Below are 16,833 nucleotides of genomic sequence, written 5' to 3'. Positions count from 1 at the left end.
CTGGACTCAGCCCCCACCCAAGACCCCCCCTCCCAGCCCCGGCTGTCCCGCTGTCCTGGGGGCGTCGGGGCAGAGAGGGTCCCCTGGATCCCAGGGCCGCTGCAGCTGAGGACGGCAATTTCCACCCCACGCATCGACCCTGGCCCCCCACGGACGAGACCCCCGCCCTGCAAACCAGGGGGGCCCCAGCAGCCCTCTGACCACCACCAGGAAAAGCTGCTACAGCTCGGTGGGTTTTGGCTAAGCGGTCCTCGCAGCTTTTCCCGTAAGAAATCAGGGAATGGTGATGGCGCCCCGGTCCTGCTGCGCCGCGTTGCCCTGCTTTGCCTCGCCGCTGCCCCGGCAGCTCCCGGCTGGCCCTTCCAGGCGGTCCAGAGTCACGCTGGGATGCGGAGATGCCTGAGCCGGGTTCCTGGGGGAGTTGGTTTCTGTATTCGGCATCTTCTGGAGGGTTCCACATGGGGGGGACAGGGCTGCCTCTGACATGTGTCTGCCCACATCCCCACGTGGGGACACGTGGGTGTAGGGCTCTTGTCACGGGGCCAGCGGGAGCCACAGGCCAGCATCAGGGTGAAACACAAACTCTGGGCTCAATTTCTGAGTCAGACTCATATTTGCTGAGTGATTATTTACAATAATTATCAGCAATTATATTCTTTTATATTCTTTTATATTTTTTTATTTAACAAGTACCTTTGTTGTATTTAACAATTTTAACAAAATTCTAACTTTGTTATAATTATGACAATTATTCTAGTTATTCCATGGAACAACTGCAGCAGTTCCAGCACACAAACAAGCAGCAAAGAGCCGGTCCTTGCTGCAGGGATGCCACCGTCAGAAGCAGCTGTGGGATTCAGTGGTTGGCACCGGCACAGCGCGGCAGCCAGCACAGGCCGGGGGGCTCGCGAGCAAGCGCTCGCTCAGCGCCAGCGTCGGTGGGGAAACGCCGCGGAGCCACCACCGGCCCCTTCGGCACAGTCTCAGCAGAGGTAGGGTGGGAGGACGGCGACCTGCTCCTTGCCTCCGGCCATGCGGCTGCTGCGCCCGGCTCAGATCTTCTGCACATAGTTCCCAGGGAAAAGCCCTTCCTTGCCGTGCAGCCGGCCTTTCCACCAGCCGGAGATATCTGGGGAGAAAAAAAAGAGCCAGGTCAGGCGTGGCGCTGCCATGGGGCACAGCAGGGAGGAGCTGGGCAGGGCGGGAGCCCGGTGGTACCTTCCAGCAGGATGTCAATGATGTCCCCCACGTTGAAGCTGAGCTCGTCCACGTCCTGCCCGATGTACTGGTAGAGCGCCTGGCAGCGCGGCACGGCTACCTTCGGCTGCGGCTTGGGACGCCCGGCCGGGGGCGGCCGCTGGCTCAGGCTTCGCCGGCGCTGCATGCTGCAGGACCGGGAGAAACAGCGTTCACACCGGGGAGAGCGGGAGGGCGTGGGATGTGCTGCACCCACCTGCCCACCCTGCTCTCCCCCACTGATGTGATCTGTGCCTGCGGCTCAGGTGGGCCCTTCCAGTGCAGGGACTGGGAGAACTGGGGTGTGTAAAGGCCTGGGAGGTGCCCGATTGCCTGGACCTGGCCAGGCTGTCTCTCGGTCGGGCAGCCGAGCTGCTCAGAGGGGAAAGAGCATCTCCTGGGGTCGGCAGCAGTGGGAGGGGAGGATGGGGTGGGGGGACATGGGTGCCGGTACGGGACCTACCCGGCCACCCCCTGGTCAGGCACGTTGAGGAAATCCTTGTTCTGCTCGGACGGGAGCCGTGTCTTCGGCTGGCGGGTGGTGTTTCGGTGGGGCAGCACCGCAGCCGGCGGCCCCCGTGCCTGCTTCTGGGGCGTCATGTAGGTGTCCCGCTGAGCCCGGCTATCGCTGCATGGGAACTGGGGTGCCCCATTCCTGCAGGTGCCTGGAAGACAGCCCCCGGGGAAGGTGCATTACAGGGAACCCAAGCTCAGCCTGCACCCATCGGGGAGCTCAGCGTTGGCTGGATCCAGGCTGGGGTCCCCCCTCCCTGGCACCTCCCCTTCAGCGCTGCCCTTCTCACCTCTGGGTGCCGGCGGGGCACTTCGGGAGGGTGCCGGACACCTGCTGCCACCTCTGCTCTGCATTGCCCCCTTCCTCGTGGGCTCTGGGGGGACACGAGACCCCATTAGAATCATAGAATCGTTTAGGTTGGAAAAGACCTTTAAGAACATCCAGTCCAACCATTAACCTAATGGTTACCAAGTCTGCCACTAAACCAGTTAAGGTGATGGCCCCTGGAGCCAGCTGGGGGGGGCTGTCCCTGCAATCTACCCCCAGCTACCCTTTTCCCCAAAATACCCCGTGCTGCCCCATCACCCAAGCAAAAGTGGGTGCCTCCTGGGTGAAATGCAAACCCCGCAGGGCCGGGGTACACGCCGGCTTGCCCTGATGTCCCCAAGCCCCAAGCAGTGCCCTGCAGCCCCAACACTCCTGTGCCCCCCCGCCACTGCATGCCGGGCACGCTGGCACTCACTGGCATTCCTGGGGAGCCCATCCCCAATGCTGACTGTAAGGGTTTTGCCTCCGGCTTTGAGGGCAGCCACGTCGCCCTGTCCTCTAACGAAGGTGACGTTGCGGGTGCCACCACCGCCCCAACCCTCCTTCTTCACCTGAAACTGTAGTCTGGGGGAGAGAGAGGGGCCGTGAGGCCATGGGGGTAGGACTCTGTCCTGCTTTGTCACCTCTCCCGGCCTCCATCCTTACGTGTCCTTGAAGGAGAGGCACAGCTTCGTGTGGGTGAGCTCCTCATAACGTTTGCACAGCAGGCTGATCAGCTCCGTCTTGAAGATGGACTCCAAGAAATTGTCGGCATTGTTCTCGTGGAGGATGAAGAAATCATCCTGCCTGGTGCTGGGGGAGCAACCCCAGTGCGGGGGAGTCAGGAGGGGCAAGGCTGGTGCCAGCTGGTGCTGGGGGGGAGCCAGGAGACACCACTGGGTCTAGGTCCACCCCGAGCAAATTTGGAGGGTGATTTAGCTGGAAACCGCCCTGGCCTCCAAAGCCCCATCTGCAAAGCACTCTGCGGGGAGCCTTCTCCCCCCAGCCCAACGCCCTGCTGCCTCCGGGGGCCTGGCAGTGGACACGGGAGCACGGGGAGGCTGGTGGAGCTGATGGGTGAAGCCCGACCGCACGGACCACCCCCCGCGGAGCCCAGGCTAAGGGACGCACCTCAGCGAGACTCTGATCACCGCCTGCAGCTCCACCTTCTTCTTGAGCACCTCCTTGATCTGCCCCTTCTCAGGACCTTTCTTCACCTTCTCCCGCCCGATCAGGTAGAAGTACTTGGGGGTGAGGATGAAGTCCCGCTTGATGGGCTGGGAAAGGGCAGGAGCAGGAGGTGAGGGGGTGTTTTTGGGGGGGGATGAGCCCCGCACACATTCCACCCAAGGCCATCTTCCACAAGCCATGGCTTGGCCTGTCCCAAGGCCCGAGTGGTTCCACATACCTTGAACCTCCGGTCGTACTTAGTGATGGAGTCGGCAAAGTCTATCCGTTCCCGCTTGCCCAGGAACTGGCGCAGCTCCGGCCGCTCCTCCATGCCCAGGTAATCCCCCACGAAATTCCTGTTAATGCTGTTCCTCCTCCGCTCTTTGAAGTTGTAGAGGATGTTGGAGGCTGCGCAGGACCCCAGAGCGATGACGGTGGGACAGGGCTCTGCACCGGTGCCTCAGCCCTCGGCCCCTGCCCGCCTGCTCTCCCAAACCAGCTGCAGGAGCCGTGGGAGCCATCGCATGGATTGTGGCAGCAAGAAGTGGGTCTCATTTTACACCAAAGGAGGAACCTGAGTTTCTTGAGCTTGGCTGGCTTCAAAACCCATTAATTGCCCTCAAAAAAACTTGTGCTGCGGGAGGGAGGGGAGGTCCCTCTGCTTCCTGGGTTTTCCCCCTTGATTTTTCACTGCACACTTGGGAAGGTGGGAAAACACCTGTGATGGGGTCAGGCGGTGACCACTGGCCTTTCCCATCCCTCTGCAAATGCTGACTCTCAGCTACTCCATCTCGGTGTGGGCAATGAAATGCAGAGTGAGACAGCGAGAGGCTCCAGTTTCTGTCCTACAGCCCCTCCCAGGTCTGGATATAGGAGCAAGAAATCCGTGCCCTTCTTTAAGATGTAGGAAAAGACCCCGGGCATCTCATGGTCCGGTCCCTCCTCAGCCCCCTCCTTGTTAGTGCCACAATTAGGAGCTGGGCTGCCGCTCTCCTGCTGCTCTGGCAGGAAGCAGCGAAGGGCACCCTAAAAGGGGTGCTGGGGTGCCAGCGTCCCTGTCCTCGCCCGGCCTTACCCTCCTCTCGCATCTGCTCATACTTCCGGATGGCGATGTGCCGGCGCCAGGCCTTCTGGATCACCCGGGCAAAGCCATCGAATTTCCGCTCCCGCATCTCTTCGAGGAGGAAGAGCTGGGGGGGACATGGGGTGATGAGCCTGGCTGGCCAGGGGCACCCCATCCCCTGTGCTGCATCGCTTCTCCCTCACATTGGCACCCCAAACCCTCCCCAGCATTGCCTGAAGTGATGCTTGGCTGCCTGCGGCGTCCCCCAGGAATGCCGGATTGTGGGGCTAGGGGCAGAGCCGGGCCACCTACCGATTCAGGGTTCTTGACAAACACCTTGCTCCGACCCATCTGGTACTGGTCCGGGTCCATGTTGACGGAGCGCAGCAAGTGCTGCACCCCTTGCCGCTCATCCCCGCGCCAGGACGGCCATGTCTCGGGAGTGAGGATGGCGTAGCTGCTGGGACAGGGGACGTGAGTTGCAGCCAGGCTGTGGGGACCCACCATCCCCTGTCCCGGTGGTCGCTCACCGTTGCAGGAATTTGTGGAAGAGGCGGCGGTAGGCGAAACCTGCCCGGCGCACCCGGATGTTCTCCTTCAGCCCCAGGTACTCAACTTGGTGCTTCACCCTGCGGAGCCGGGAGGAACACGCTTGGCGTGGGATGGTAGGTTGGTGGGGGTCCTGCCCAGACCCCTTGGCCACCGCTTTGCATGGGGATGCCCTCAGCTGTGCATGCATGAGAGTTTCTTGGGGCTCAGATGGAGCATCTGGGTGACACATGTAGAGAGGCGTCTGTGTCCCCACACGCTCCTCAGCACCCACCTTGTGCTCTCCTGGGTCTGTGGGCAGCACAGAGGGACCGGCCCCGGGGTGTAGTCTTTGGAGGAAAGTCGGTCCTGGCCACATCTCCATGGCCAGGTCCCATTTCCCAGGCTCTGTGGGCTCACTGATACATCGTGAGGGGCGTCTGTTACCTGCTTTCCTCCCAGTCCCGGGGTTTCTTGGTCTCGTTGGGCTTGATGCAGCGGATGTAGTGTGGCGTGCACTTCATTAGCGTGTTCACCAGGTCGTTAGCCTGTTTCTGTTGCAAGGATTGACCTCTGTAGCATTAAGGTGGTGGGAGCCCATCACCCTGCTCCTGCCCCAGAGGCAGCTACTGTCCTGCAGCCTCTGGGATGTACCTTAATTTTGGAGCCCGCGGTGGTTGGTCGTCCCTTTTTGTCAGAATCAAGCTTTTCTGGGAAAAGCATCTGGATGAAACCGCTGAAAGGCAGGTGACAGTCCCCGGGTGAGAGCTGCCAGGCTCCCCAAGCTCAGCACACGCTGGGCTGGAACCAGCTCCAGCTCTGCTTTCTGCTGTTGGGAAATCCTGCACCGTGGCTCAGCCCGTCCCCCCCAACTGCCCCCAGGGTGAGCAGGATTGGTGCTGGTGGGTAAGCACCCCTCCGCCCAGCCCTGCAGTCCCTGGGTGCTGCTGCACTTGATGGGGGGATGCCACTGGTGCCTGTGGGGTGATGCAGGATGCTGAGCACCCCGAGCTGTGGCTCTGGTGGAGGCAGGACCAGCAAAACTTTATGGTCTGGGTGTTGGGGATGCTGCCCTCTGCCCCAGCCCTTTTGGGGTGGCCCTCATGACCGCAGCACCGCCACGACTCACTATTCACTGCTCTGCATGAGCTCAATCAAGTCGGTGAAGAGCACATCCCGGTTGCGCTCGCAGAAGCCGTTCACATCATAGGAGACCTGGGGACAGGAGGGGAGCTCAGCTCTCTGCCACCATGGCCAGGGCCATGGGGTGCTGGGTGCTGGGTGTGGGGTACCATACCTTGCCTGCATAGTGGTGGATGATGAAGCCCGAGCTCCAGCTGTTGAAGTGCTCATGGGTGCCCACAGCCGCCTGCAGCTTCTGCAGCAAGGTCTGGTCAGCCCCCTCACCAGTGGCATGCATGGTGGCACAGACGTCGTCCAGGACGCTCATGATGCCGGGGGGGTTCTGGGAGAGGGAGAGTGAAGCCATGGGTATCCAAAGGCTGCAGGCAGGGCCCAATCCTGCATCTGGCTGCGCTCAAGTGCCTCGTACTGGTCAAAGGTGCTTCATGCTGAACCGCAGCTTAGGTTAAGGATGCAGAGCTGCTGCTCTCCCAAGGATGCTCCCCGACAGGACCGGCTTCTGCCACCCTTCCTTGACAGCAGCCAGCCCATCTGGCACCCTCCTCCCTGGGTGCCTTGGCTCCCCAGGAAAGGCTCCCCGAGGAAGCCTCCCCTGGAGGAGGAGACCCCACTCACCAGTTTGCTCTCTATCAGGTCACACACCACCTTGTTGTTGAAGTACTGGATCTGGGTCCACTTGATCCCCTCCTGCACGTATTCCTCCTGGGGAAGTGGACGGAGAGCTGGGTGGGCCCCCCAACCCGTGGGATACGCTGCAGCCCCCCTGCTCTGGCCGTGGTGCTGGAACAGGCCGGCAGTGGGAGTGCAGGGTGCAGGAATCAGGGCGCTGGCGCAGCCTGCAGCCCCCCAGCCCAGCCCCCCCATACCTGCTCTGCCTTCAGGGTCAGCTCTATGAAGATCTGCTGCAGCTTCTCGTTCACAAAGTTAATGCAGAATTGCTCAAAGCCATTTTTCTGCAAAAGGACAAAAGATGAAAAAGAAGATGGGGCTGAGCTGGCTTCTGCTCCTCTCACCACATTGGGGGGACCCCAAACAGCAGAGCCTTTGGGTGCTGCTCCAGGGACACTTCTGGAGGCCATCGACTGCTAACAGCTCCCTCCTCCAGCCGCTCTCTTTGCTGTGGAAGCAGGGAAGGACATTCCCCATCTGGGCTCCTACAGCAAAGCAACACTTACCTGGAATATTTCAAAGCCGTAGATGTCCAGGACCCCAATGCTGTACTCCTCATACGGCTTCTGCATAGCCCGGTTGATAGACTGCAGGGAGAGATGGGACGAGCCACCTTCATCAGGGGCGTAGGGTGATGGGACCGGCTGCACACGGGAGCGGATGACGAGCATCCCCTCCGTGCTGTGGCCACGCTTGGCCCAGCCTGCTGGGACCACACACCTCCACGAGAAAGTCGAAGACGCGCGCGTAGAGCCCCTTGGCCAGGGCGTCCCGGGTGTAAGCCGCCTGCTCCACATTGAGGGTGACGGTGATGGACTCGGAGCGGCCGCCCCACTTGCTGTCCATTTTCCTGCTGGTGACTTTCTCGTTGAGGCGGTCCTGGTCGATCCCCAGCAGGTAGGCAGGGAAGGCCAGGGCTGGGCAGAGCCGGGGGGGTGGTCAGGGCTGCCTGCTCCCCGTATGCCCCCGGCATGCTGCCCGCAGCCGCTGCTGGACCCCCCAGCCCCTCTGAGTGCAAAGGACAGCAGTGTTGGAGCAACCGGGGATGTGGGTCACAGTCCTCCCTCTGCTAAATCACAGCAAGTGACTCCTGGCATCTGTCCCCTTGTTAATTAAGCTCTGGTTGTGCCATTTGCTCACTGCCTCACTTTCCCTGTGTCTAACGTGGGGAAGATGCTGATGCTGCCTCTCTCCTCTACCAGGGGATTTGTGCTATGGAGAGTTTGCAATTCATTGCCAAGGGTCTCTGTGAGTGTCCCCACTTGCCCCCCTGAAGCAGGGGGAGTCAGCTACTCACAGTCAGCATTTTCCACATGAGCGTAGTTGCCTTCCTCCCGAAAGCTGATGTTTCCCAGGTGGAGGATCCCCGCCACGATCTGCAGCACCAGCTGCTGGTCCTCGCCCCGGATGCCGATGACCTGCATGGCGTTCTGGGGGCGTGGGGAGCCTGTCAACCCCTGCCTGGCCACAGCTGGCTTTGGGGACTTCCCCTCCTAGGCACTCACCATGGTCTCATGGAATTCACTGCGGTCATCTGTGCCCTCCACCCGGTATGTGTCCGACTGGTTCAGGTAGTAGTAATAATCCGGGCTCATGATGCCCAGGTTCTGCCGCTGCTCTTGGGATGCCCCTTCGAGGAGCTGGGAGAGAAATGGGAGCTGCGGTTACCTGGCCCCTGGCCCCCGCGGCAGCCCGGCCAGCTCCGTGCCCCCCGTACCTGATAGTAGATGTGGAAATTCCTCTCGCACTCGTTCTGGCTCACCACCCGCGACTTCTCCAGCAGAAAGTTGGAGATCTTCCCTCCGTCGGGTTCGCCACCCCGGCTGAACTGGATCTCGAAGTACTTCCCCTGCCCCGGCACACCTCTTGCTCAGAGCCGCAGCCCCGGCCATCAGGACTCCTCACTCCCCCCTGCCCTGGCTTCTCTCCCCCTTCTCCCACCACACCAGGAGCATTGCTGGGACGGATCCTGGCCGCGGTGCTGACCCTCTGCACCTGCCCTGGCGACTTACGAAGCGGCTGGAGTTGTTGTTCCGGATGGTTTTGGCATTTCCAAAGGCTTCCAGCAGTGGGTTGGACTGCAGGATGATGTCCTTCACATGCTGGGGGCAGAGGAGGGAGAGGGCTGAGCTGGGGGGCTGCATGCCTGTGCCCCACTGCAGCAGCCCTGCCTTGGGGCTGGGGACAGACCCGGGACTTTGCGTGTCCCTAGCCCTGGAGCCGGGGCTGCTCTGTGTGCCACCATCGGCTGGGGGTTGCCGGGGGCCGGGGCGGCAGGGAGCGGTTGGGAGGTAAAGCAACGCGTGGTGGTGCATGGCAGGGCAGCCATACCTGCACTTTCTCGCCACCCCCGGACACTTTGGAGATGTAGCCCATGATGTATTTTGCTGCCACTGTTTTCCCGGCCCCGCTTTCTCCGCTGTGCAAAAGTCAAAGCAGAGGAGACATGAAATGGCCCTACCAGAGTTGCCCGTCCTGGGGTGCTTCAGGGTGGGGTGCTGGAGCAGGGCTGGGGGGTGATGGCGGGTGATGGGGGCTGCGCACTCTGAGTGTGTGGCAGAGCTAATGCAGGGGATGGGGCTGCCTGGGTGCTCTGGGGGTGCTCTCAGATATAACTGGGGCCAGAGCAAGGCTGGGCACGGAGCTGCTCTGGGAAGAGGTGCTGGATTTCTCGTTGCTGGATTTTGGAGGGGAGGAGGGTGACTTGGGAGCCTCAAGGGGAAGTCTCTGGCCTTGCCCCACATCCTGACCATTTCCCTTGCAACACTGAGCCGGAAAAACACATTGCACAAGGCTCGGTCCCTGCCTGGCACAACCTGGTTGCAGCCCCGGCTGGTTCTCATGGCCCAGGATGCTGGGGTCCCTCCAGGCACCCCCACCTGCCGGGTCCCCCAGGACCCACCACTGGGCTTCAGCCGCCTCTCGCTGCTGCCTGGCCGCTGTGTTTAGCCGGGACACCCCTGCGGTGTGGGGAGAAGGGGTGATGGGGGCAGCTGGCCCCAGACTGGTGGCATGGGGTCCCCAGCTGTGCCCCGCGTACCCCCTACCTGATGATGACGCACTGGTTCTCCCCGTCGATCAGCATGTTGCGGTACATGTTGTCGGTCAGGGCGTAGATATGGGGGGGATTTTCATACTGAGCCTAAACGGGGGACAAGGACCAGAGCGCTGAGCACAGAGCAGCCATCAGCCCCCTGCACTGAGCCCCCTCCCCAAACCCCCTTAAGTCTGCCCATGTGTTGCACAAGGCAGTAGCACATAGCAGGGATGAGGAATTAATCTCTTGCCACAAACGTGAGCTAATCAGCAGTATGTCAGATGTTTTTTTGGCTCTCCCCTCCTCCTTGGGAAGTTCATTGTGGCAGAGCTGGTTGCTTGGGCTGGATTTTACCATGTTTGGGTTGCTTTGGTGTGTATTTATGAGCTGAATTTCCCAGGAATGTGGATCTGCTCCTGAGTCTTGTTACTGACTCTCCATCAATGTGTCTGGGAGCACTGAACCCTGCAGCACCCAAAGGGCTAGGGAGGGTGGGGACACTCATGGGACACTCCCCAGGTGTTTTGCACCAAATTAAAGCCAATGAACCCCTGGCCAACCCTGCCGGCCGGCACGCAGCAGCCTCACCGCTCCCTGGTACAGCTCGATCTCCCGGTCGGTGAAGTATGGCATCTGCTTGAAGGGGTTGACAGAGATGAGCACCGGCCCGATGTAGGTCTGAGCGGCAGGTTAAGGTCTGTGTGTCCTTTCCCATGTGCCCCCTTCCTTGCCCCACTCGCTGTGTTGGGAGGCAGCGTCAGTGCAAGCAATGGCAGGAAGGTGGTTGGGGGGGATCCCTGCCTCCTCCTGGAAGCTGCACCAGGAATACCATGAGGGTTTCTAGCTCACATGCAGACAGAGCTGCTACCACGACTTCGTGCTCTCCTGGCCAGAGGGTCTCAGTGCTTCGCTCCTTCAGCCCCAGGGCATCCCTCCAGAGTCACGGGCACAGGGTACAGCAGGAGCATCCCCTCAGCTCCCCAGCCTCTGGCTGAGGATTGGCTCCAAAAGCAGCATTTCCAGCATCCCGCAGCCTCCCGACATTCGCCTTCTGCTCAGCTGCTCATGCTCTATCTGCAGCTTTTGCAGCAGGAGGCCATCTCCATTTTACAGCCAGGGAAACTGAGGCACAGAGAGGGGAGAAAGCGCCAGCTCCTGCCTTTCCCCAGCCAACCAGACACTCCACCTCCCTCGGCCCCTGCCTGCAGCATTCCCGAGTCACCCAGGTGTGGGCACAGGAATGGAAAAGCAGGGAACTGCGCCTGGAAATGATGCAGCAGCAGGATGGGGATGAGCCCCTGGAACCCCAGGGCAGGTGCTGGGGAAGTGGAGGTCAGGGACAGAGCGGTGCCAGCAGGGTTACCCCGAGCCCTTGATGTCCTATTTTCAGCCCACCTGACAGCAGGGGTGACAGAAGAACAGCCGACGGGCAAGAAGAGAGGGACTTTTCTGGGAAATGCAGAAGCATTGAGTCACGGCTAGACAGGGGCCCTGCACACAGCAGCACAAAAAAAGGAAGAAAGAGGCTTTGTGGGGCATTTTTTTCCTCCGGAAAAAAAAAAAAAAAAAAAGCCAAACCCAACCCCTAAACACATTTAAAGCCCCAGGGCTGCCAAAAAAGTGGGGAGGATGGCTGCGTCACCGCTGGTCTGGGACAGAGCATCGCCTTGTAAGGACAGAGCAGCATCTTTAGGGAAACCACAGCCACTCACGGTAGTGTAAGCAGGCAGCTCAGCACCGTGCTCAGGTGCAAGGACCAAAGTGGGTCCTGGGGCAAGACAGGATGGGATCATGGTTACAGTGTCTCTGCCGAGTCCAACTCAGCTTGGGAATGGCAGCATTCCCCCAGCCAATTCTAATCTTGTCCCACCACAGTGTGGGGATGGGACACTCTGCAAGCTTTGGGGCAGCCCCAGTTTGGCCCACACCCTGGAAAACCTTGGAGCGTAGCCCTGCCTCTTCCTGGCCCTGTCCCGCTGCCCTGGGAAGGATACAAAGATGTAATCATCCATAAAACGCTTCTTGAGGTTCTCCACGATGGCCTCCTCAGATATCTTGGAGAGCAGGACCATGTCGTCCACGCCACTCTGCTTGACATTGTGGCTCTGCCAGTGGAAGCGCTCCTTGCTGCCCTGCGGGGAGAGGGCCACAGCAACTGCACCAGGGCCACCACCGGCGGGAGAGGGGCTCCGGGCCTGGGTCTGGCCCTAGCTCCCCCTGACCTGCTGGTAGCTATAACTGGCCCCCACCCCAGCTGTGGCTCCAAAATAGGCACCTTCGGGTGGTGCAAAAAGGGGTGTTTTGGCCACGCTGGGAACTTGCAAAGCTCAAAATCCCAGAGCTGCTACACCTGGGCTTGCCCCATTCCTGTGGCTGGATCCTGCCTCACCGCAGGTCTGGTACCCCAGAGAGAAGCAGATGGGGCACTGACAGCCTGTGGGCATGTTTGTAACATCACCCCTGCTCCTTCCGGAGGTAACTACGAACTAAGGAAGCAACTGCTGCACTGGCTCTGTTTGAGTCAAAGAGACAGCAAAAATAACCCAGGGGAAGGGCAAAAATTGCAGCTGGTGGGGGCATCCCCGGCGCTGCACATCCTCTGCGCCCCCGCGTCTCCTTTGCACCAGGGCAGAGGTGCAACCTGTGCACCCATCACCCTCTCCTCCCTGCCCAGGGAGATGCCAGCACCTGCTTTCCAGCTGCCACCCAACTCGCCCGGCTCTGTCCTCTGGGGGCTGTAGGACAGCAGGAAAACTGTGGGATGTGATTTAAGCCCTTGAAGGGCTAAACACAGCCCTGGGCTGGGAGGGGAGGGTAGGATTCAACTGTGCAAAAAGAAAACTACTCAAAGGCCCCTTGTCCTCGATGCTGCAGAGGAAACCTGCTGAATGCAGCCACGGTGCCCGTGCGGCCCCTGGTGTGGTGCCCGGGAGGGGACACCCCATCTGGACCTGCCCACAGCTCCTCTGTGCCTGTCCCACAGCCCCTGCAGTTCTGCTTTCACTCCAGAGCTCCTGGCACCGATTTCACTTCTCCCCCGCGTCATCCCCAGCCTCTTACTCTTTCCATTTCCCTTTTCTTCTCTTCCCCTTTTGCTTCATTTTCCTCTTGGCTCTCAAGATTTCAGGCCTCCAGACCCCAACACCTTTGCACCCTCCTGTCTGCCCCTGATTTTTGCAGGCTGCCCGCAGACCCTGCACCCACCCTTGGATGCTCGTCACAACCTGGCACCATCGCGATGGGGGACAGAGGGACCGTCATGGAGTGTGGAGGAGCTCAGCAGCATCATGCTGCTCCCCCTGGCTGCTTCCATCCCTGCTGGGCTTTGCAACCCAAAATACCATCCATGCCCCCTCAATCCCCAAGTGCAACTCAAGCCCCATAGCTGGTTGGAGGGGCTTCGCTGTCCCTTCCCTTGGGATGCACGGACCTGGGTCAGCTCAGGAGGTCCAGAGGGGATCGGGGTGGCTCACACAGCCTGAAACCATGTGGGAGCTTCTCCTCTTCCTCCTGTTTGTTGCTTATGGGCCTTTTTCTTGCCTTCCCCTCCTTTCCTCCCCTCCATCCTAATAAGCCCCTAGAAAAGCCACCCAGAAAAAATGCAGGCGGGCTCAGCCATCCACCCCAGGTCACCATGCTGTCACCCAGGGAGCTGTCAGTGACCCCAGGAGCTGTTCAGCTTCAACCCAACCTGGCCAAAACCTTGTGCTTCAGGTGGAGAGGAGTGGGTAGGGACCCGTGGGGAGCCCGACACCTTGGTTCCCCCTCCCCTGCCTCCATTGCCCTGAGCCCTCAGGCGCAGGCACCCTGGGCTCACATGGCTGGTTATGGCACCAAATTAAGGCAAATACAAGCGTTTCCTGTATTGCAAGCTCGGCACTTTTGAGCTGACACCTGGAGTTTCTTCTTTAGTCAAATGACTGCTCAAAGCTGTCAGCGGCAAGAACATGCCTTCATGACACCTCCTCTTCCTCCAGGCTCAGGTTAGGTGCTTTCCTAGCTAAGCTGAGGCACCTGATGCAGCACAGCTGCAGGGAAAACACCGGCTCGCTTTAAATGAAGGTTTGGTCCTGGGTATCTGTAGGGCCATGGTTGTTTCTGCCCTGTTTCTGGGAGCACAAACTCTGCCTGGCTTTCCTCAGCACATCCCAGGGTGTTCACAGGGCCAGGACTCACTAAGCTGGGTAAAAACCTTGTGGGGAGGATGAAGAGGAGTGATGCTCCTTGAAACCACAGCATTGCCTGAGCTTAGCACCCAGCAAGCCCTTGCGGGATGGGGGCTGCAGGCAGCATCCTTGCAGGGAGCAGGGGCACAAACTGAATTTGCTTTCAGGGGTTTGGGGCGGCAGTTCCTCAGTCCCATCCTCTGTTCCAGGCCAAAGCAAGGGATGAGCCAGAGAGCAGCATCTTGACAGCTGCTGCCACGGGGTTCCCAGGGAAGGGGACTGATGGGCGGTCTGGACCAAATGCCTCTGTGAGGCCATTTCATCCTCAAACCGAGCAGGAAGCAGCTTTCAGCAGCCCTTGGCCTAGGCTTCTAGGCACAGTTTGCAGCCACTTTACACAAGTGACTTTGCTCTGCCGGTGGCCCCATGCATGATGGGTGCATACATGGGGACCCCCCCCCCCCCCCCCGGACCTCCACGAGCCCCCCAGCAGAGAGCTGCAGGATGGGGACTGACACCACTGCAGCCACCACCTGTGCCCAGGGCTGCGGATTCAGCCAGAGCTCATGATAGGATCGCTGAGGCAGGGAGGGGAGCGGCCCTGCAGATTGAAAAACGTCATCTGTTTTTCTTCAAAGCTCAAGTCTGAGCCACCAAAAAAAACCTACAAGCCCCAAGTGGGGAGCAGACGCAGCCCAAGGTGGCACCTTTTGTCTTGAGACAGGGCAAGCCCAGATGCAGCCAACACCTTAAAACCACCGGAAGGCTTCAGAAGAGCAACACGGGGTGTTGCATCGCTATCACAACCCAGGCAGCTCCCAGGCACAGGCAGCATTTGGTGATGGGGTGTTTTGCCCAGCGTTTTGGGGATGGGGACTGGCCCTGGAGCTGGGCTGAGCCCTGGCAGGGGTTGGCGTTGTGGCTGCGCAGCTCCACAGCCCTTCCTGAAGCCACAAAGCCTTTTCAGGACTTGGGTGGCAGTGGGGAGGGGACAGTGTTTTTGTCTTGTGGGGGACAGCATCTGAGCAGCCTCTCAGAGGTGGCAACCGCAACACTCCAGTTCAGTCTGGCCACTGTCCACTTCCTGGCTGGGTGGAAATGTCTGGCAGCAGCATCACTCTGAGAGACAGAGCAGAGCTGTGGGCTGAAGGACATGGCTGCAGCCACACTGTGCAGACCCTTACCCCATGCCTGAGCACATCCCTAATTTTAAGAGCTTTCATCTTCCTCTTCTGCCTCCAGATCAACTTCCAGTTCTGGCTGCTGCCAGCAGCCTCATGCCCTGCCTGTGGCTCCTGTTCCCCACATGTGCCAAGGTGCAAGGTCTGACCCTGGGCACCGGCACCCAGAGGTCCTGCCTGGCTTGAGCCAGCCTGGGGGATACAGCCACCCCTGGCAGCCCCTGCCACCCCACTGTGCTCTGCCTGTAGCATGCTTTGCCCACATCCTGCCAGCACCATGAGCGCAGAAACCAGAAGCGCTGGTGGGAAGCTGGGCCAAGAGGAACACAAGACTTCTCCTGCAGGTACCACACCATCGATGGCAAAACCAAAACCACTTTGTGTTGGCCCAGCCTCACTGCCCTGTGCCCTCCATCCTGCTTGGGTCAGTGCTTCTGGGGCACCGACCCTACATCCAGCATCCAGCATCCAGCACCCATCCTTGGCTGCTCCCCACCACTGTGCCCTGCACCAGTGCCTCACCCAGCCCCAGCTCTGCTCCCTGTCCCCAAGCCTGGGCAGCACCATCGCATCTGCAGCAGGGACGTTGGGTGGGCTCCTGGCACCTCCCAGAAAGCAGCAAGGGACCATGATGGTTGCAGGAGAGGACAGGGTTGAGATAGCCCTGAGGCAGCAGGAAGAAAGAGTGACATCCCCAGGGTGCCCAAGGGAGACGGGGCAGGGGGGGAGCCCAGCGAGGGCCCCTCTTGCACTCACCATGGTATCCCTGCGTCTTGCCCCCGGGGATGGGGCACTAGGGGCTCCTGTCACCGAGGGCACAGGTCCATCTCGAAGTCCTTTGCTTTTCTGTTTCTGACGCAACTATGAACAGCAACTAAATTTTTTTTCCTCCTCCCACTTCCTCATTTTGGGCCTGTTTGCCGGGGGTGGGGAGGATGAGGGCGGCTCTCTGCTGCCACAGGGGGACCTCGGGGTGGCCTTGCCAGGGTGACCCCACATCTCCTGAGGACAGATGCTGCTGGTGCCAGGGGTCACTGACCTGGGTAAGCAGGTGACCTGCTCTCCGTCCCCTGCTGCATGTCCCAAGGTGACAGGATGCAAACCAAGAGAGCAAAATTGCTACACCAACCCCAGTCCCCACAGTAGCCCATCTTCGTCCATCGCCCAGCAGCCACGAGCCACGCTTGTCACCCGTGGCACCTGAAGCCTCCTCCCCATCTCCCCTGGCATCCCCGAGGGAAAGGCAGCAGCCCCAGGTGCGCTCAGCCTCCCTGGGGACGCCCCACTGCGGACCACGATGCCGCGCCATGCTCTCAGGAAATGGGCGCGGAACAGGACGAGGCAGGAGCGCGGCGAGTGCTGCTGCTTCGGTGGCCGTCTCGGCGCCTGCAGGACCTGGGCCTGCTACTAATAAATAACAATGTCAGAATTTCAAGTAACGTCCTTGCTGCCGCGCTCTGCCCAGCTTCTCCCTCTCCCACCGCTCCTTGCGACGGTACCGCAACGCTGATCCCAGGCTATGTGTGAAGAAGAGAGCCCGTCGCGCTGAGCGGTCCCGGCCCCCCCCGAGACTCTGTCAGCATAGGCCCAGCTCCTTGGCAGCGGTCAGCCCCCAGCAGAAAGCAGCCAAGAGGGGCAAAGAGAACAGGTAGGTGTCACAACCCAAACAGGACTGTCCAGAGAGGACCGTGGAGGTTCTCTGATTCCCTTGCGCTAAATTAAGGTACAACGACACCAAACGACCAATTGAACGCTTTATTGACAGTAAACACCAACCTGAACTTGGAAAGCACCACAATATGCCGGGGATAAGGGGCACC

General features: G+C 60.2%; 1 protein-coding gene across 1 annotated transcript; it reads right to left on the bottom strand.

Moving 5' to 3' along the window:
* Positions 1-991: 991 nt before the first annotated feature.
* On the bottom strand, positions 992-15,860 carry MYO1F (myosin IF). Its single transcript, XM_075723909.1, has 28 exons — positions 15,770-15,860; positions 11,661-11,798; positions 10,255-10,344; positions 9,677-9,771; positions 8,961-9,048; positions 8,642-8,731; positions 8,347-8,478; positions 8,135-8,269; positions 7,927-8,059; positions 7,350-7,546; positions 7,136-7,216; positions 6,827-6,913; positions 6,576-6,662; positions 6,115-6,282; positions 5,947-6,032; positions 5,472-5,553; positions 5,265-5,371; positions 4,820-4,918; positions 4,602-4,746; positions 4,302-4,416; positions 3,465-3,634; positions 3,188-3,333; positions 2,723-2,869; positions 2,493-2,641; positions 2,040-2,123; positions 1,700-1,901; positions 1,219-1,385; positions 992-1,129 (listed from the first exon to the last, which is right to left on the bottom strand). Exons 1-28 carry the CDS (start codon positions 15,770-15,772, stop codon positions 1,053-1,055), a joined length of 3,300 nt encoding a protein of 1,099 aa, XP_075580024.1. The 5' UTR covers positions 15,773-15,860; the 3' UTR covers positions 992-1,052.
* Positions 15,861-16,833: the final 973 nt, after the last annotated feature.

This window comes from Pelecanus crispus, chromosome 20 (assembly GCF_030463565.1).
Source record: "Pelecanus crispus isolate bPelCri1 chromosome 20, bPelCri1.pri, whole genome shotgun sequence".
Taxonomy (NCBI): domain Eukaryota; kingdom Metazoa; phylum Chordata; class Aves; order Pelecaniformes; family Pelecanidae; genus Pelecanus; species Pelecanus crispus.
Note: the sequence above shows the minus strand (reverse complement) of the source record. Positions and strands in the feature narration are given on the sequence as shown.